At 36.5% G+C, this 19,250-nt stretch overlaps 2 protein-coding genes across 2 annotated transcripts; both read right to left on the bottom strand.

The window, feature by feature from the left end:
• Positions 1-2,064: 2,064 nt before the first annotated feature.
• Positions 2,065-2,707, bottom strand: cmlc1 (cardiac myosin light chain-1). The gene has a single exon (XM_072664483.1). It carries the CDS (start codon positions 2,705-2,707, stop codon positions 2,111-2,113), a length of 597 nt encoding a protein of 198 aa, XP_072520584.1. The 3' UTR covers positions 2,065-2,110.
• A 3,283-nt stretch (positions 2,708-5,990) lies between these two features.
• ak5l (adenylate kinase 5, like) lies at positions 5,991-18,537 on the bottom strand. The gene is made up of 7 exons (XM_072664826.1): positions 18,380-18,537; positions 11,498-11,684; positions 9,988-10,155; positions 9,569-9,741; positions 7,502-7,615; positions 6,640-6,831; positions 5,991-6,427 (listed from the first exon to the last, which is right to left on the bottom strand). Exons 1-7 carry the CDS (start codon positions 18,437-18,439, stop codon positions 6,296-6,298), a joined length of 1,026 nt encoding a protein of 341 aa, XP_072520927.1. The 5' UTR covers positions 18,440-18,537; the 3' UTR covers positions 5,991-6,295.
• Positions 18,538-19,250: the final 713 nt, after the last annotated feature.

Consider the following 19,250-nt stretch of genomic DNA (forward strand, 5'->3'; position numbering starts at 1 on the left):
CTGTAGACCTTTAGAAAGAATAGCACCGCTATCATTGCTACAACTGTATTTTTATAAAAATACAGTAAGTTCATGAAAGAGCCGGTAATAGTACTTTACGATTCTCTTTAGATGCCAGTTCTGCATCACCCACATTGTAAAATGCATGTGAAAGGTGTGTCCCTTAGGCTACATTCACACTGCAAGCCTCATCAATTCAGAGCTCAGATCTGATTGAGGGTTCACATTCATAAATGAAAGAGCCTGCTTACACCTGGCATTAACAGCGTTTTTTCACTTGTCCGCATGAAGAGCCAGGTGTAAACACCCCCAAGAAACATTGTGATTGAAATACGATCGGATCACTCAAACCACATTTGAGGGTGGTCAGAGACGGACCTCGTCCATATTTAATACAAGTGTAAACAAAGTTTGCAGGCAAAAAAAACGAATAATATGACTAATAATTACTGTGGATCTGGGCTTCTCTCTCCCTCTTGCTCCTAGTCTCGTACTTTTCTCGTTCTCACATGTTAATGAGTCACTTCGGCCTGGTAATGTGAACGTAGGCTTTGTGGTGGCTCGAAGTGCAAATTTCACTTCCCGACTCCAGGGGGAGCCCAGGAACAAGAAATGCCAAATCTCACAGAAAACTATGAGTGATAAATCATATTCATTTGATTGGATTATTCATTTAAGACTTGAGTAATAGTTTTCCTGTATTTTCTGTCAACAAGCTCAGATTTTCTGTTTAGTTGAGCGACCTGATGGTCATGACACAGACCATCTCCTCAATACAAGCTCAGAAATGAGGCTCATAAAAATACAGGCTGGAGGCCTACTTACAAGACCAGAATGCCGTCAATAAGGAAGTGCTCAGGTTTTGACTTGGGGAGCAAAGGATGTGTGATCTATATCCTCTATCTCTGAAATCACATTAGCTGAGCAGTATGACTTCCCCTATCCCCAGAGCCCCTTCGCTGGGGGGCTGATATGGAACTCCATATTGATTCGGGTCAAGTACAGTGTGTATCTTATTTAGTGGAGCTATGTTATATCCACAATGTTCTTAAACCCAATTAGAGCACAGCTGAATGCACCATGCTAGACCTGGCCTTTGCAAACCTATAAGCACACAAAGAAATGCACTAACATGCAACTACAGCACTCTGTGTGCTGATGGGCTACATTTAATCAAATTTAAAGTTGTACTGTTTGACCTGAGAGAAAACTCACTCTCAGCTCTGAACAGTTACATCAGTGATTACATTTATGACAAGCTGGGACACTTGGTGGTGTTCTTTACTGAGGGGGAGAACGCATGACTTACAAACAGATGTCTGTGTATTTGGTTAGATGTTTGATAGTGTTACCTTGATACGAACAGAACTGAACTGGTTTCTCTTGGCCATGCTACAAATAAGTGCTGCATGTTAAACATGATTTTTCATTGGCTATTGCTGAGGTTCAAGGGCATACACTACATGTCCAAATGTTTGTAGACACCCTGTTAAAAGAATGCATTAAGCTACTCTAACTTCAAGTCCAATTACCGACACAGTAATCACTCACTAACGCTCTCATCAATCGCTCAGTGCAATCAAATCCTCACAGTAATGCTCCAGAATCTAGTAGAAAGCCTTCCCTGGACAGTAACAAGTTACTCCATAACATATACAGGATAAATGCTTGTTTTTAATAGCCTTGATTTTGGAGAAAACTATGACTGAGCAGGTGTCCCAATACTTTTGTCCATATAGTGTATCTCCTACATTTGTCCTGTATTACAAGTATTGTCATTTTTTTTAAGTATCTCAGTTACTCAGTATCGATCCACTCGCCCCAGTTTCAGTGTATTGCATATCATAGCCTGTATGCAACACATATTCCCCCATCAGTACAAATACTGCATGCTCTGTAAACTGTCACTGCTGTAACCACATACTGTCTGTTTTTAATATACTCAACCTGACTGCACCAAAATATCACCAATGACAGACAGAAGACAATATGACAAACAGAATATAGCTGAGAAATCAGTATCTTTATTTTACGTACACCAACATTCAGTTTTCCATTTGTCCTCTAGTTGTTGAAATCCATCCAACCGTCCGTGAACACAATCTCTAGTTCACCCAGAGAGGATGTGCTTGATGAACGAAACGTAGTTGATGCAGCCATTCGTGTCCTCTTGTCCAACCATGAGGCGGTCCACCTCATCCTCTGTCATCCTCTCTCCCAGAGTGGCCAGAACGTGACGAAGTTCAGCACCCATTACCGTACCATTGCCTTCCTTGTCAAAGACCCTCAGGCCTTCCACAAAGTCCTCAAAGGTGCCCTGGTCCTTGGCCCTGGAGATGTGCTGCAGCATGGGCAGGAAGGTCTCGAAGTCCAGCATCTTGCTGTTCATTTCCTCCAGCTTCGGCTTACCCAGCACCACATGGACATCAGCGTTGGTGGGGTTGTGGCCCAAAGCCCTCATGACGTCTCCACACTGGGCGTACCTGATCTTCATTTCACCCGTTGGCGTCTCGTCGAACAAGGTGAAGGCATCCCTGAACTCTTCAATCTGGTCTGGGGTGAACTCCAACACAATGCTCTTCAGATCCATCTGGGGCTCTTTGGGCACCTCTGGGACAGGAGCAGGAGCTGGAGCCGGAGCCTCCTCCTTCTTAGGCTCTGGTTTTTTAGCCTCTGGTTTCTTGGGTTCGACTTTTTTCGGGGCCATGGTGCTCACACTAGCAGCCGGCACTAGCAACTGGAAGATGGGAGTGAAAAGCAAGTCCTCTGAGCCAGCTTTGTGCTTTTATACAGCCATGCCGGAGTGTGAGATAAGCTTTATCAGAAACGCAGAACTGGCAGACTATAAATGGAGGTGAATGGAAATAGACTGGAGTGACACTCGTGCCTCACTGGAATGCTCCCATCTATTAGAGGGCACATCCATCCAATGAGATTTCTCATCCCAGTACAAATAAGGAATACAAATTTTTAATAAATTTGGCATTTCTCCAGCATAACAACTTTCTACATTTTACAGGTCTGCATGCTATCCTTGCATTTCCATTATCATTTTCATAGTTTAGATAGTATAAGAATGGCTGATAGCTACACTATACTAGCTGATAGCTACTATGCACTTCCTGAAAGGGGTTCTGCTGAAATTAAGGAATATTAAAAGTAGTCTTTGCTGGAGTAACTCTTGCTACTGTCCAGGGAAAGTTCCCCACCCACCTCATCTCCAACTCATCCTAAAAGTATTGAATGGTGCTCCATAATTCCAAAGAACATATTGTGTGTGTGTGTGGGGGGGTGTTATACCCCTCTAGACCACGCCTGGCATTAGGCATAGTGCAAATAGGTTCATGTTTAGTTGTCTAGGGACTAGATAAGCTGTGTGAGTGCATTTGCACATATGTGTCAATGGGACTTGCAAGTTAAAGTAACCGAATGCATTCATTACCAGGGGTGTCCAAATATTTGGACATATAGTGTATACAAAATCATAACAACACATAAAAACCATTTGAGTACATCAATGGTTACTTATTTGATTAAATACCTCTTCAAGTACCTGATGTACATGTTTTTCTAGAGAACCTTTTATAATTCCACTATTGCTATGAATCAAAGAACCCTCCACTCCAGCGCAGCATTTAATATAATTATAAGTTATATTGGTCGTTTTGAAGATAAAATGCTCACAGTACATCATGTGCCAAAGAAAACAGAGGCCTAAATGTGTAATTATTCTTGGGGGTCAACTGTGCTCCTTCAGACTGCTGACAAAAGGAGGTGCTATGAGGCATGTGGAGATAAGGAGGGAATGGGGAAGGTAATATGCACAGGAAGCCATGTGGCGTTTTTTTATTGTATATACTTTCTTTACAACATTTTATACAGTACATTGACATCATGTTAGCATATAAATAGGAAACGCACAATCATATAAAAACAGACATTTTTTTGGCAGTACGAGTCAAGCTTGATTAGGTTTCTGTGGTGGGAAGGTGGCCAGTGGTGTCATTTGCACCAGTTAGCCGGCGGACAGGCCACAGTGATAAGACAATGATAAGGAGGATACTATTCTGAGATGCAGACACATTCCTCCGCTCATTGGGACACCAATGATGGAGTGCTCTCGGGGCACACAGAACAAATGAAGCATGCCAAAACTCATTTAAGGCGGACAATGATATCTACATCAAGCAGGAGCAAGTTGTGTGATGCAATTTGCAACCTGATTTTAGGGGATGTTTTGTCGGTTTGCCCATCTGAGTTTTTAGATGGGCTAATCTTCTCTGAATATCCTGAGGAACATGTCTTGAAATCAGTCTTATGCCTTGCATTAAAACGTTTAACCACTAGCGAGGTCATGAACACATGTATGCAGCGTTTATGACTTCAGTTCTGTAATTTTTCTGCAAAGGAAGATTCTGCCATCTAGTGGTATACTTTATAACAGACACAAATCTGTGTGATTGTCATATGGCTAGTAGGACTTGGGGGGTAGGTTTTTAAGTGCTCTGCATGGCTGTAATTACTAGTATGGGAATGTAAATAGGATATACAAATCATTAAACAAGGCCTATATCAACTGTTTGAAGTCATGCTTAAACAAGATGTAAATTTAGGATGTCTTGAGAAATCTGGAGACTCAGAGCATGTCTCGTGTTGACATTTCATGCAAGTGATCAATGTCTGTCAGCAAGAGTGAATGTTAACCGGCCGTCCACTGAGAGCAAGAGGCCCAGCTGGACTGAGGACCAGTAATGAGCGTAAAGCCTCAGGGTACTTGTCCATATCATCCTCATTCTGGTGCTTCCTGACATTCTATGGCCTGTGGTCAGACATACACCATGTCCTTCATACAGCAAGCAAAGCTTGTTTATAAGCCAGCTGATGATTGATTAGTTATTTCCCCTATCATTTTTTCTTTCACTTGACAGCTTGAGGAAGTGTGTACTTAAATAGAAATGTCTCTTAAAGGAAACAGTCCTGAAACACACCTCTCCATATCTCCATTTCCTTTTTGGGAATCACCCAAGATAATTTATGTGTATAAATAACAAGAAAGCATCAAACCGGAAGGACGCAAAGAAACAGAGGCACAGAGTAAAGCAGCAAGAGACAGGAAGAAGAAAGAACCCAAGCAAATGCCCAAAAGCTCTCGAATGGTCAAGGCATATACTGTTGTTTTTTTTCAACAGATGTTGCGCCATATATACTGTGTGTGTATATATATATATATATATATATATATATATATATATATATATATGTATATGGAATGAACCCATTAGATCAGCTCCACTGACCATATAGGAGCACTTTGTAGTTAGATAATTACAGACTGAAGTCCATTTGTTCCTCTACCTACTTTGTTAGCCTCCATTTACCCTGTTTGTAATGGTTAGGACCCCACAGGACCACCACAGAGAAGGTATTGTTTGGATGGTGGGTCATTCTCAGGACTGCAGTGACACTGACATGGTGGTGGTGGATTAGTGTGTGTTATGCTGGTTTGAGTAGATCAGACACAGCTGTGCTTCTGGAGTTTTTAAATACTGTGTCCACTCACTGTCTACTCTATTAGACACTTCTACCTAGTTGATCTACTGTGTAGACAAGGTCTGAGACAGAAGGTCATCTGTTGGTGTACAGTTTGTGTTGGTCATTCTCTGGTCCTTTATCAGTACTCACAGGACGCTGCCCACAGGACACTGTTGGCTGGATATATCTGGGTGGTGGACTGTTCTCAGTCCAGCAATGACCCTAAGGTGTTTATAAACTTCAGCAACACTGCTGTGGCTGATCCACTTGTACCAGCGCAACACACACTACTTACACACCACCGCCATGTCAGTGTCACTGCAGTCCTGAGAATGATCCACCACCCAAATACTTTTTTTAACCCTGACCATTATGAACAGGATTAAAAGAGGCTAACAAGGTATGCAGAGAAACAGGTGGACTACAGTCTGTAATTATAGAACTAAAAAGTGCTCTTATTTGGTGAGTGGAGCTGATAAAATGGGCTCATTTCAATCCAGGCTTAGTCTTAATATTTTGATATGATTATATATAAAGAGAGAGAGACTACAGCATACTGGCTGTAAGAAGAGATAACCTGCACCCCCCCCTCTCCTCCACTGGGGGTAACAGATTTAAATAAAAGAGAGCTGTCCATCGCAGAGAAACTGATTCACCTTAAAGTTCAGTGATAGTCAAAATCCCCCTGGAGTTCGTCAGCACGGCTCTGATGGAATGTATGAAATGAAAATTAGAGGCCTTCATTCACGCAAATGGCTTCTCATCAAAGTACTGTAACATCATGGAAAGCTTTTAAAGACATACCCTCTTCCTTCATCTCATTAGGGAACAGTCTCTCTTTCACTAAAGCATTGATATCTGTGAAAATGTCATCTTCCTCCCGATCTGCATCAACCTGACGAGGAACAACAACAACAACACAAAAACAGCTTTGCATTGATCATGATAAGCAATACTAAATTTTCACAAAGTCGTCCATTATATCTAATCCAACAGCTAAAAGATGTTTGTTTATGCAAACTAAGAGACCAGTATTCAAAAGATGACATTAGCCATGTAGCCTTTAATAGATTGTACAGGCCTATGGACCATGATGTAAACTGTTACCCTAATGATCAGTCCTCGTTCCTGGTAGTACTTGGCTATGAGAGTTATGTTGTGCTTGAAAGTTTCTAGTCTCTTCTCGATGGCGTGGGTGTTGTCGTCAGGTCGCCCCTGCAGCGAGGCACGTTTTTCCAGGCGCTGGCGGAGCTGCTGATTGGAGCAGGCCAGCAGAATCACTAGGTCTGGGGAGCCAATCTGATTGAGCAGAGTAAGGAAAATTAAACTGCTGCAAAAAGATCTAGAAGAGGAATCGAATACAAAACATGCTGGTTTTAAGATACAGCACAGAATTATACAAACAAAACATACGCTATATGGACGAAAGTATCAGGACACTTGCTCAGTCATTGTTTCTTCTGAAATCAAGTATATTCAAAAAATAATATGTCCTACTTTTGTTGCAGTTGGAACTGTCACTACTGTCCAGGTAAGGCTTTCTACTAGATTTTGGAGCACTGCTGTAAGCATTACTGAAAATGTTAGTAAGGTCAGAATGTTGGATGATCATCTCAAAAGTATAGGATGAAGCGCCATAATTCCAGAGATCACATTTTCACTGCTTCACAGCTCAATGCTTTTCATATTCATGTTCATATTATACAGTGAAAGAATTGGTTTCTGCAAATAAGAATAATAACCACTATAAACAATAAAAAATGTCATATATGCAGAAAACTGAACAGAGGAAACCATATTATGCTTGTAAACAAGTGCTGAATATCTTAAATTAAAGTAAAACCAGAGGCGATCCAGTAATTCTGCAGACGATGGTCTAATATACAAGTAAAGGTCTCTAAAGAGATAACAGTAAGCTGATACCCCTTTATTGCTAGGTTTTATTACATTGCTTTATTGAATTGCTCACTTGTTCTTCAAACGTGAATGCCTGTGATATTTCCCGTGGGAATCCATCCACAATGAAGCCTTTGGCATCTTGTTTCTTGATGAACTGATGCTTCAGCTCCTCGATTGTCGTCTCCTATGGAATTTGATGTCAGTAAGAGATCAAGGCAAGCGTAATTGAGTTATATATATATATATATATATATATATATATATATATATATATATATATATATATATATATATATATATCTTTTTCACCATCTGTTCTGCTGTATTCTTTTAAAACTATACAAATTTGTCTAAATATGGATCTACCTATCTTACTTTAATGATCAAAAAAGGGGGGAAAACAAGATATTGCATCTGCAAACAAGGCTCACACCTGGGACCACTCTGCTCCTCTGCTCCTCTTGATACCGGCATTAAATTATTATCCAATATGTTTCCTAATAACTTGTAAAGTATGTTTGAGAAGTACTTTGGACAAACTGTGCTGCATGGAAGCAAAATGTGAGGCTGAAAAAAAAACTTAACCTAAACCTAGCCTAGTATAATAATTCTTTTTTTCTAATATTAATATTCTATACTGTCATTGAAATTCTGCCATATGTTGTATTAATTAGGTATTACATTTAATTGCATCCACATTGTTTCCACAAAATGAGACTATAACTTTCCATCAAATTCAAATTATAATAACATATCTCATACTTATGAACACTAATGTGGTATTGATTGAAAGTTTAGAATCCACACTTAAGCCCTGGGTACACCACACGATTTTTAAAGTTGTAGCAAATTAAAAAAGACTGAATCTCACACTTCTCGACTGAGATTTGCTGGTTTTATGGCAAATGAAAAAATGTCCATCGCATATCAAATGACTAATGACCATCCACTACATTAACCTGCTGCTGAGCCGAACTGAACACACCTCAAAACATACGTGTCTCACATTAAAAGGTAAAGGTTAAGGTGCACGTATTTGTCACTGTGCAGTGTACACCGCACAGCGAAATGTGTCCTCCGCATTTAACCCATCTGTGGTAGTGAACACACACACACACACACACACACACACACACTAGTGAACTAGGGCCAGTGAGTACACACCATTTGTGATGACCCAAAACAAAAACATCTATGAAATTGCCTTTGGGTGAGGTTGTGAATTGAAAGATGGGGTCAAAATGGTCTGTACAGACTGAAGAGGGAGCTGGAGGTGAGTTGCACAGCACATATTGGTGGCTTCCCTACATACAAGGCAGATTTTGTCTTCTTATACAATTTACGTTCCACCTAAAATGGTGCAGTAGTATCAGACAATTAAGGTGGAACGTGACGTTAAAATAAGAAACTGCTTAAAAAAACAATTTTCTTGCTCAATTATCATTGTCTATTGACTGGACTGTTCAGACTGTGTGGACGACCAGTATTCACTACTAGATTACGTTGGGGTCAGAAAAAAAAGTCAAATATGACTGATATGCTTTGACTGGTCTTAAAAACACGATTGGGAGGACAAAAGTCTGAGTCTGCGCTCCTCACACACTAGTTAATTCTCTCTGCTACTGTTGGTTTCGACTGATGAATCTGCAGACTAGAGCAGAAGCAGGGGTAAAAATTGTGTAGTTTAACCCCAGCTTTAATTACATAATTTTTCAGGTTGTTTCAGTAAGCAATGTGTAAATACATAAGAACTATGACATTAATACTGATTTGGAAATAACTTCTAAGGATAAACAACCTAATGCAAACCATTAATTAATTAATTATAATTTAGCAGCTCCAGGCCTGAGTGTTTGAATGGCCTTATGTGAAAAGTATTACTCGAACAATACAATACAAATATGGATAACAATGAAAGTACTGTATTTTATTAATATATGTAGAATGTATTATTAAAAATGTGTTGTCCAGCAATTACCAACGGTCCTCATGGAAAGCTATTATCTTGTCTGCAGGAAGGTGTATCTCCAGGAGCAGGGTTAGTTGCCACACTTGTTGAGTCCACTTGCTTATGAAATGCATGTAAATATAACGTGAGCCCTAGGCTGAAAAAGTAAAGGCACTCACAGAGCCGTACCTGAGGTGCCAGTTCTCCGTTGGCGATGATCTGGGCAATCAACTCCCACTTCCTGTCACTGGGTGCATGGTGCAGCAGCTGGTTCCTCAAAATTTCCCCCACAGATACACACTCAAAGGCATAGTGAGCTGCAATCTTAGCTGTCTGTGTGCCCTTTCCACTGCCTGGTCCACCTTAGGAGAAAAGATGACAAAAGAAATGAACACGATCAGAATGATTGTCAGACTGTGATGAGATGCTATTCATGATAATCGGATCAATCAATAAAGCTATTGAGAAAATTGAGAAATTTCAGTAGAACTCGCTGAGACTGAACACAGTCTTTAACAACCAACAGATCATCAGCCCAATAGACCATAAGACCAAAAATACTCGGTGTGTCCCAGAATTACCCAGAAACGTCAAGAGTGACCACTCACCTATGACAAATATGATGTGGGGGCGTGGTTTTGATGGATCAAAGACATCATACTCCTGTATGAGTCCAGAAGATTCAGTCATGTCAGAATCACTCTCAATGGAGAACTGAGCCTGAATAGGGGGCAGTCTGTCATAGCGTCTGTAAGGCCCAGGACCAGGACCACTGTCTACGAAAGAGAAATATGGCATGCAGTACATAATCTCTGTACTGTATGTGCTAATATATCATATTCTTATTAGGGGTGCACAATATACAGTACCAGCAGCTGATATAAATACATATATTAGCATGCATAATTACATGACAAAATAATTACTACTGAAGTATTGTAATGTAAATAGTGAAAACTATCATGAAACAACACATCCGCCAGGATATTTACAAACATTACCTGAAATTTCAGTGATGCATTAAAATATTAAAATACTGGATGTCTGGTTTCTATCCCTAAAACTATGAATCATTTTGTATGTATCTTAACACTGTTGAAGTCGATGTGGAGATTAGTCTATTAATATTAGACAGGCATAATACTAGGGATGGGCGAAGTGGCAACAATATAATCTCACAATACTTGAAAACATTTTTAGGAAACACTAAATGTATTATGATATTTTTTTTTGAGGTATGACAAGGTGTAAACCGTGACTACAATTATTTTCATAGGAATAATTATGCCTTCTCATAAATGAAATACACTACATGTAAATGTTTGTTCGAATCTTAACACTGCTAAAGTAGTAAATACTATCTTGAAACAGAGACATTACAATATTTGGGTGTCTGGTTCCTAACTCTAAAACTATTAATCATTTTGATTTGAGCAAATCACCTGGAATGAGCTGGATTTGTTTCTTACATCTTAACCATTGAATTATGAAGATTTCTAATGGTGTAATCCTATGTGTGAAATGTTTTAGACAAAAATAACTCATTCTAATGCTTATCAGTTTTTTTTTTTGCATGACTGGTTTCTATCGCCATTTCTGAACGGGAAACTTTCTCACATCACAAATCACTTGGAATGACTGTCTTACAGATTACTGCGTGTAATCGTGTGTCAACATGCAAATATAAAAATTAAATTACTGGTGTGTGGTGAGTAGTGACTGCAGCAAAATGTTAATTATTGATCATTATAATTGCAATGGCTGGGGTTGTATAGTGGTTAACAACACTGCTTTTCTTGTGGCAAACTGGGGTTCAATGTCCTGGCTGGGCAAGCACACAACACCCCGCCAATAAAAATCCTTGGGCAGGACATCTAACGCTACATCTTACTGTGCACCTAACATGATTCAGATTTAGGTACCTACGGTCTTGTTAGCCAAATGCCACAAATGCCAATGCTTTTATTACACTGGAAGTTTCATGACTGTACATCCCTAATTCTTTTATAGATTACAATGTTAATGTTCGATTACCTTATAGTTTTTTATTTTCTGGCAGAAATTCTCTCAAATATCACCAGCCAATCTGATTATGTTACTGTTTCTGACAGGACCTACCAAGTTTGCAGGGGGCTTTCTTCCCCTGAACAGTGGTAATAGGTGGTAGTGGTTTCCTGTCAGGCGTGATGAAAGTGTCCCAGGCCACAGATTCAGGACCACCAAGCTCTCGTGTTTTCTGCAGGCAGTTTTCCAGAAAGCCCAGAGGATCCTCAGGTCGGTGGTACATCAAGCCAGTCAACATGCTCTGAGCAAGAACAGAAAAACTAGAGCTTAGAATACAGTATAATACCACCTTTTCCAGATGGTAATAAAATGCTTCTCCACACATTCATCAAAGGTTTGGAGTTTAGAGGAAACATCAAGTTCATGACAAATTGGTCAGCTTCAAATCACACATTTATTCCGAGCCACATTATCCAATGCATCATGTTGATGTTTATTAGTTAGAGTGAAGCCCTAACACAATTATCTGTAACCTTATTTACTTCACATCTCAAAGCACAATGTGGCAGCGGCTAGATCTCGCCCACACACATACAAGCCTTTCCCAACCGGTGCAAACGTACGTATTCCTGGACCATTCTAGATGGACAGGTGAGATGAAAAGAAAGAAATGAATAGCATGTTGTAGAAAAAGGATAATTGCAAATGGCCACTCTATTCAGCCCACACGGCCGTGCAGCGGACCGCTCGGCTTGCACAAGGAGGGGGGGACTAAACCAGCACTAATCAGTCGTTTTCTTCTTATGATGCTAATATAGACACTGTGCATTTACATGTCAATCTGCACAGCACACAGCTCAGGAAATAATCAGTTACTAAATAAAGCAACAGTGTAGGACAGGAGAGCTGACTGTATTTTTAATATCAACTCAGTGGCAGGCTAACAGGTTTCCTTCCTCTTCACAAACAGGTTTCGACAAGGTTTCATGTAATGTGTTTCCTACAATTTGAACAAGACGACAAAGTTATGAATGCAATGTCTGGGTCGGACTGAAGGGGGAAAGGAAACTAGGGCAAGCTGTGAAACACTACGGACGTCTATGTGGCGATTAGTCATTCATTTTAGACAGAGATGGCATAATATTGTTTGTAAATACTATTATTTTCATTCAACATTATGCTTACCCATTCATGAAATACACTGTATGTCCAAATGTTTGTGGACACCTCTTCTAATGAATACATTCAGCTACTTTAAGTTGCACCCACTGCTGACACAGATGTGCAAACGTACACACACAGCTTGTCTAGTCCCTGTAAAGAAGTACTGCCAATAGAATAGGACTGTCTGGAGTAGATAAACATGAACCTATTAGGCACCATACCTAATTGGTGTTTTGCTACTTGGCTCCTCGTACAGCTGTGGGCTGTAATTCTCTATTACACTGCTGATGTAAATACTGCTCAGATTTGACACTTAAGATGGTCATATCAAACTAGTAAGTCATTATATGGGAAACTAGTTGAGCTATTGGCATGTGGTTATGGCTATTACAACACCTACTTTGCTTCATACGAGTTTATCTGTTATACTGTCAGGTTAGGTTTGTTAGACAATTGGATTGGACTATAACCGGATCGGTTATGTGTAATCTGTAATATTAGACTAATTTGTTTTTGGAAAGCTTAGTCTAGCTCCCTAAGCACTCATGAGGTCACTGAATTTCATGTAAAAATAGTGGCTTGCTTCCTTGCTGAACTCATTGCTTCCTGAGGAAGTGGTCTGAGTAAACACAATTTTGATTTGGAAATTTAAAGATGGAGAACACACATCTTTTTCCCATGCACTCCATACATAATGGGAGCTTGTACAACACCCTATTGTATAGACTGGATAGATCTTCACTACTAAAGGACCATTAGAAAGCAGAGGAAAAGTGAAACAACATGTGAATACTGTTTTTTTCCTGAAACTCCCATTTCTGACTGGGACTGCAACACTATGAGATTTTCACAGACGATAAGCCTCTTAGATTTACTGGTATTGTACAGTAGAGCTGGGCGATATGGTAAAAATTAAATCACGATATTTATGCCAATATTTGGTCATGTATACAAAATGCACCAACAATGTAAAAATGTTAAAAACTGCAATAAGAAATAAAATAAATAAGAAAGCTGCATCTGACATGGAGCTCTTTTTTCAGCTAATGATTACTTTTATTATGGATGAATTAATCTGCAGATTATTTTCTCCATTAATCAGTATGCATTTTTAGTAGCAGTATTAATCCAATGTACACGGTACGATAACCATACATTTTTAATACCATGGTATACCTAACAGCGGTGTACCACTGCTACCTTATTTCTTATATGAATTCAGATAAATGCATATACTCGCTGTCATGCAATCTTCAAAACGGCAAATTTACAAGAGAAGAAAAAAATGTTCCTAACTTTCAATGGAAGTCAGTGTAGAAAGATTTTATTTCGAGTCATTTTGGAGCATTTCTATTGGTCCATTCATCACACAATTTGGACGTGATGTAAAGAACAACTGCCAGATTGAAATTGTGTCAAAAAAATCCTGAATAAATCAGATTAGTTCCTGAACAATAAACCTTTCCATGAATAACTGAATGAATAAGCCTAGACTTTCTGGGGTCAATAAGACCTATTTGAGTCTGCATATATTCATCTCATTAACCTGTGGTGAATACCAGACCACTGCGCCCCCCCCAACCCCTCCTCCCTTCACACTCTCTCTCTCTCTCACTCTTTCTCTCTGTTTCTTTCTCCATCTCTTTTTCTTTCAAGGTCCCCAACGCCTGGTCTGTATGTATGATGAGTCAGTTGAAATAAATAGGGAGCTGCTTGTTGCCTTGGCGACAGTCAGTGTGGGCTACATGTGCCGAAACTTCAGCTTATCCCCCACCGCCGAAGGGGAAATTCTCACATGTTTACGTTCCATGCGAACCACTGGCCTGTCTGGGCAAGTGCTTCTCACACAACACACACAGACACATGAAGGAGCACAACTGCTGTGTGTATCTCTCTTGAAAATGCCATTCTGCCTGTCGGCACGGTGTACGGCATTGAGGGGAGCTTTTCAATCACACACCTGAACGTGTGCATGCTCCACATGTCAATATGGTGTTTATCCGAGGTGTTCGGGGCTCTGTATTCATTGACGGTGTTTTGTATGCAGCTGAGTAACACCACTTGTAGCCTGAGCCCTGCTTGACACTCTCGGAGGAGAAACTTGCCACTTGCAGACAAACTTGAGGCTTGCTGGCCTGCAATTACAGCATCCCACTTGAGGATCACCATAGAGACAGATTCAAGGATCTAATTTCCTATGTAAATATCCAAGATAAAGAGACGTAAGCCTGTTCCTCACTGCCTGCTGGCCTCCCTTCCTCAAATGATACTTCTGTAAGATCTGTAAGAGTCCCATCATAAAAGTAGGTAAAAAGTAACACTATAAACAATTCTGTGAAAAATGTCCATAATAATCTACAAAAAGTCTTATCTACATCTAATATTACCGTAGTACTGCCTTAGTAGTAATCTACAGGCCCTAATACTTCAGTAATAGACTATGCTATAATTTTACTAAAAGATTTCATAAATCATATAGGAACAGATTATTTTAGATCTTCATTATGGAAATAAGAGCTTGTTCTCTTAAAACTGTTCTTTTAAAAAAATTATATATCTCACTAATAAGTGCGCTCCGCCTATAAAACACTATATTACATTACATTAAATGCAGACAATCATTACATGACCAAAATGAAGAACTGTAGGGATAATTGTCTTATGAGTGTCTAACAATTGAACTGTACTGCAGGATATAGTATATTTGTACAACATGAATTGCATATAGTAGTATATTATTGCATACTGTAGTTTTTGTTACCGTCACACAAAAAACTTATAGTATACTACTATTTTAGTATAGTAGTATAATAGTACTGTGGTATAATGGTATAATAGTATACTAGTATAATATAGTAGTATAATATAATAGTAGTATTAATATAGTAGTACAATATAGTTGTATACTAGTATAATAAAATAGTATGCTAGCATAATATAATAGTATAGTAATATAATATAATAGTTTAGTAGTGTAATATAGTAGTATAATATAATAGTATAGTAGTATAATATAATAGTTTAGTAGTGTAGTATAATAGTATAGTAATATAATTTAATAGTATAGTAATATAATATAATAGTTTAGTAGTATAATATAATAGTTTAGTAGTGTAATATAATAGTATAGTAGTATAATATAATAGTATAGTAATATAATATAATAGTTTAGAAGTATAATATAATAGTATAGTAGTATAATATATTAGTTTAGAAGTATAATATAATAGTATAGTAGTATAATGTAATAGTCTAGTAGTATAATGTAATAGTATAGTAATATAATAGTTTAGAAGTATAATATAATAGTATAGTAGTATAATATAATAGTTTAGTAGTATAATATAATAGTGTAGTAGTATAATATAATAGTATAGTAGTATAATATAATAGTTTAGTAATATAATAGTTTAGTAGTACAATATAATAGTTTAGTAGTATAATATAATAGTTTAGTAGTATAATATAATAGTATAGTAGTATAATATAATAGTTTAGTAATATAATAGTTTAGTAGTATAATATAATAGTTTAGTAGTATAATATAATAGTATAGTAGTATAATATAATAGTTTAGTAGTGTAATATAATAGTATAGTAGTATAATATAATAGTTTAGTAGTATAATATAATAGTATAGTAGTATAATATAATAGTTTAGTAGTATAATATAATAGTTTAGTAATATAATAGTTTAGTAGTATAATATAATAGTTTAGTAGTATAATATAATAGTATAGTAGTATAATGTAATAGTATAGTAGTATAATATAATAGTATAGTAGTATAATATAATAGTTTAGTAGTATAATATAATATTTTTTTCATAGTATAATATAATAGTTTAGTAGTATAATATAATAGTATAGTAGTATAATATAATAGTATAGTAGTATAATGTAATAATATAGTAGTATAATATAATAGTTTAGTAGTATAATATAATAGTATAGTAGTATAATATAATAGTTTAGTAGTATAATATAATAGTATAGTAGTATAATATAATAGTTTAGTAGTATAATATAATAGTATAGTAGTATAATATAATAGTTTAGTAATATAATAGTATAGTAGTATAATATAATAGTTTAGTAATATAATAGTTTAGTAGTATAATATAATAGTATAGTAGTATAATATAATAGTATAGTAGTATAAAGTAATAATATAGTAGTATAATATAATAGTTTAGTAGTATAATATAATAGTATAGTAGTATAATATAATAGTTTAGTAGTATAATATAATAGTATAGTAGTATAATATAATAGTTTAGTAGTATAATATAATAGTATAGTAGTATAATATAATAGTTTAGTAGTATAATAGTATAGTAGTATAATATAATAGTTTAGTAATATAATAGTTTAGTAGTATAATATAATAGTTTAGTAGTATAATATAATAGTATAGTAGTATAATATAATAGTTTAGTAGTATAATGTAATAGTTTAGTAGTATAATGTAATAGTATAGTAGTATAATATAATAGTATAGTAGTATAATATAATAGTTTAGTAGTATAATATAATAGTATAGTAGTATAATATAATAGTTTAGTAGTATAATATAATAGTATAGTAGTATAATATAATAGTATAGTAGTATAATATAATAGTTTAGTAATATAATATAATAGTTTAGTAGTATAATGTAATAGTTTAGTAGTATAATGTAATAGTATAGTAGTATAATATAATAGTATAGTAGTATAATGTAATAGTTTAGTAGTATAATGTAATAGTTTAGTAGTATAATATAATAGTATAGTAGTATAATGTAATAGTTTAGTAGTATAATGTAATAGTATAGTAGTATAATATAATAGTATAGTAGTATAATGTAATAGTATAGTAGTATAATGTAATAGTATAGTAGTATAATATAATAGTTTAGTAGTATAATGTAATAGTATAGTAGTATAATATAATAGTATAGTAGTATAATATAATAGTTTAGTAGTATAATATAATAGTATAGTAGTATAATATAATAGTTTAGTAGTATAATGTAATAGTATAGTAGTATAATATAATAGTATAGTAGTATAATGTAATAGTATAGTAGTATAATGTAATAGTATAGTAGTATAATATAATAGTTTAGTAGTATAATATAATAGTTTAGTAGTATAATGTAATAGTATAGTAGTATAATATAATAGTATAGTAGTATAATGTAATAGTATAGTAGTATAATGTAATAGTATAGTAGTATAATATAATAGTATAGTAGTATAATGTAATAGTATAGTAGTATAATATAATAGTATAGTAGTATAATGTAATAGTATAGTAGTATAATGTAATAGTACACTATGCATAAAGCATTTCACTAAACCAGCAAATTTAAAGTTGACTGTTAATCCATTTTTATTCTCAATAAGTAGCTAAACCATCACATATTCTAAATCCAGGACTAATAAATGAGTGTCTGTACGCTGTAAATACACGATTATAATGTAAATATTGAGGCATAAAAGCAGTGAGATGTTAGCTTATGTAAAGAAAAGGCAGCAGATATCTTCCTCTCCGGAAAAAGAACCACAACACCCACAGAACTAGATAACCGAATCAAATCAGCCTAGATTTCACTGAACTCACAAGACTGACTTTTCACACTCTTTCACTTTTGCTTCGACATAAGCTAAGCAGACCAGCGCTGAGCGCCACTTTCAGGCCATTACTTCTTCCTCAGAGAGCGCAGGGCGACTTTTACCCACAATAGCAACTTGTTGCCCAACTCCATTTTTCTACTCGTCCTTTAACGATTTAACCCTTTAAAACACCAACTTCGGTTAAGTTTCCCGCCCGTGGCTGTGAACCGTACCTCGAAAAGGTGAGGGATCTGTGTTTTGGAGAGATATTCCTTGGCGTCGTTGGTGTTCATCGTTCCTCTCGGCTGTAGCTGCCTCAGGTAACCTGCCCAAATCCGTGTGGAGGAAACCGCCGCCCTGTGCGCGGGGATGCTGTGCTCTCTGCTGGTCTCAGCCTTCAAAGCAGCTGTGTGTTTGCCTGTTTGTGTGTTTGCGCGCGCGCGTGCGCTCGTACGTGTGTGTGAGTAAGTAGAAGTGAGTGTGTGTTGCCATGTTATTAGATATTTGTGGGGACCAGGTTTGCCAGAGTAATCGGAAGGTTATTACTGCAAAAACGCATTATAGTGTAGTGTGTGAATGCGTGCATCATGTTTTTAGCCCTTTGTGGGGACTTCATAGAGAAGAATACATGCAGTTAGCTATAATTTTATAGGGGACATTTCACTTTTTTGAGGGGAATTAATATATTATTATAATAATATATTATATATATTATTATAATAATAATATTATTATATTATTATTATGTATTTTGTAAATATGTATAAATGATTATTTTAGCAATGGCATCAGCATATGTATTAGGTGCCTGAGAAACCCTGTTTAAACCTTACAGCTGGCATTAACATGCATTTTGTCTCTGGATAATATCTGCATATACTTTGACCGGATTAAAAAAAAAAAAAAAACATTTCACAAACTTAATTTCCATTTTACTTCCTGTAAATAATGGTTTCTCACCCAGGTGGTGCAGCTTCAGGATACAGGAACAGTTTAGAGGAGCGGTGGAACAATAGATGGACTGTTTAAACAGCAACCAGTAAAAAAGATCCAGCTTGTATTAAATGTGGATCCGTCTCTGATTACCTCCAAATGTGGCTTGAG

The sequence above is a fragment of the Salminus brasiliensis genome, chromosome 20 (assembly GCF_030463535.1).
Source record: "Salminus brasiliensis chromosome 20, fSalBra1.hap2, whole genome shotgun sequence".
Classification (NCBI taxonomy): domain Eukaryota; kingdom Metazoa; phylum Chordata; class Actinopteri; order Characiformes; family Bryconidae; genus Salminus; species Salminus brasiliensis.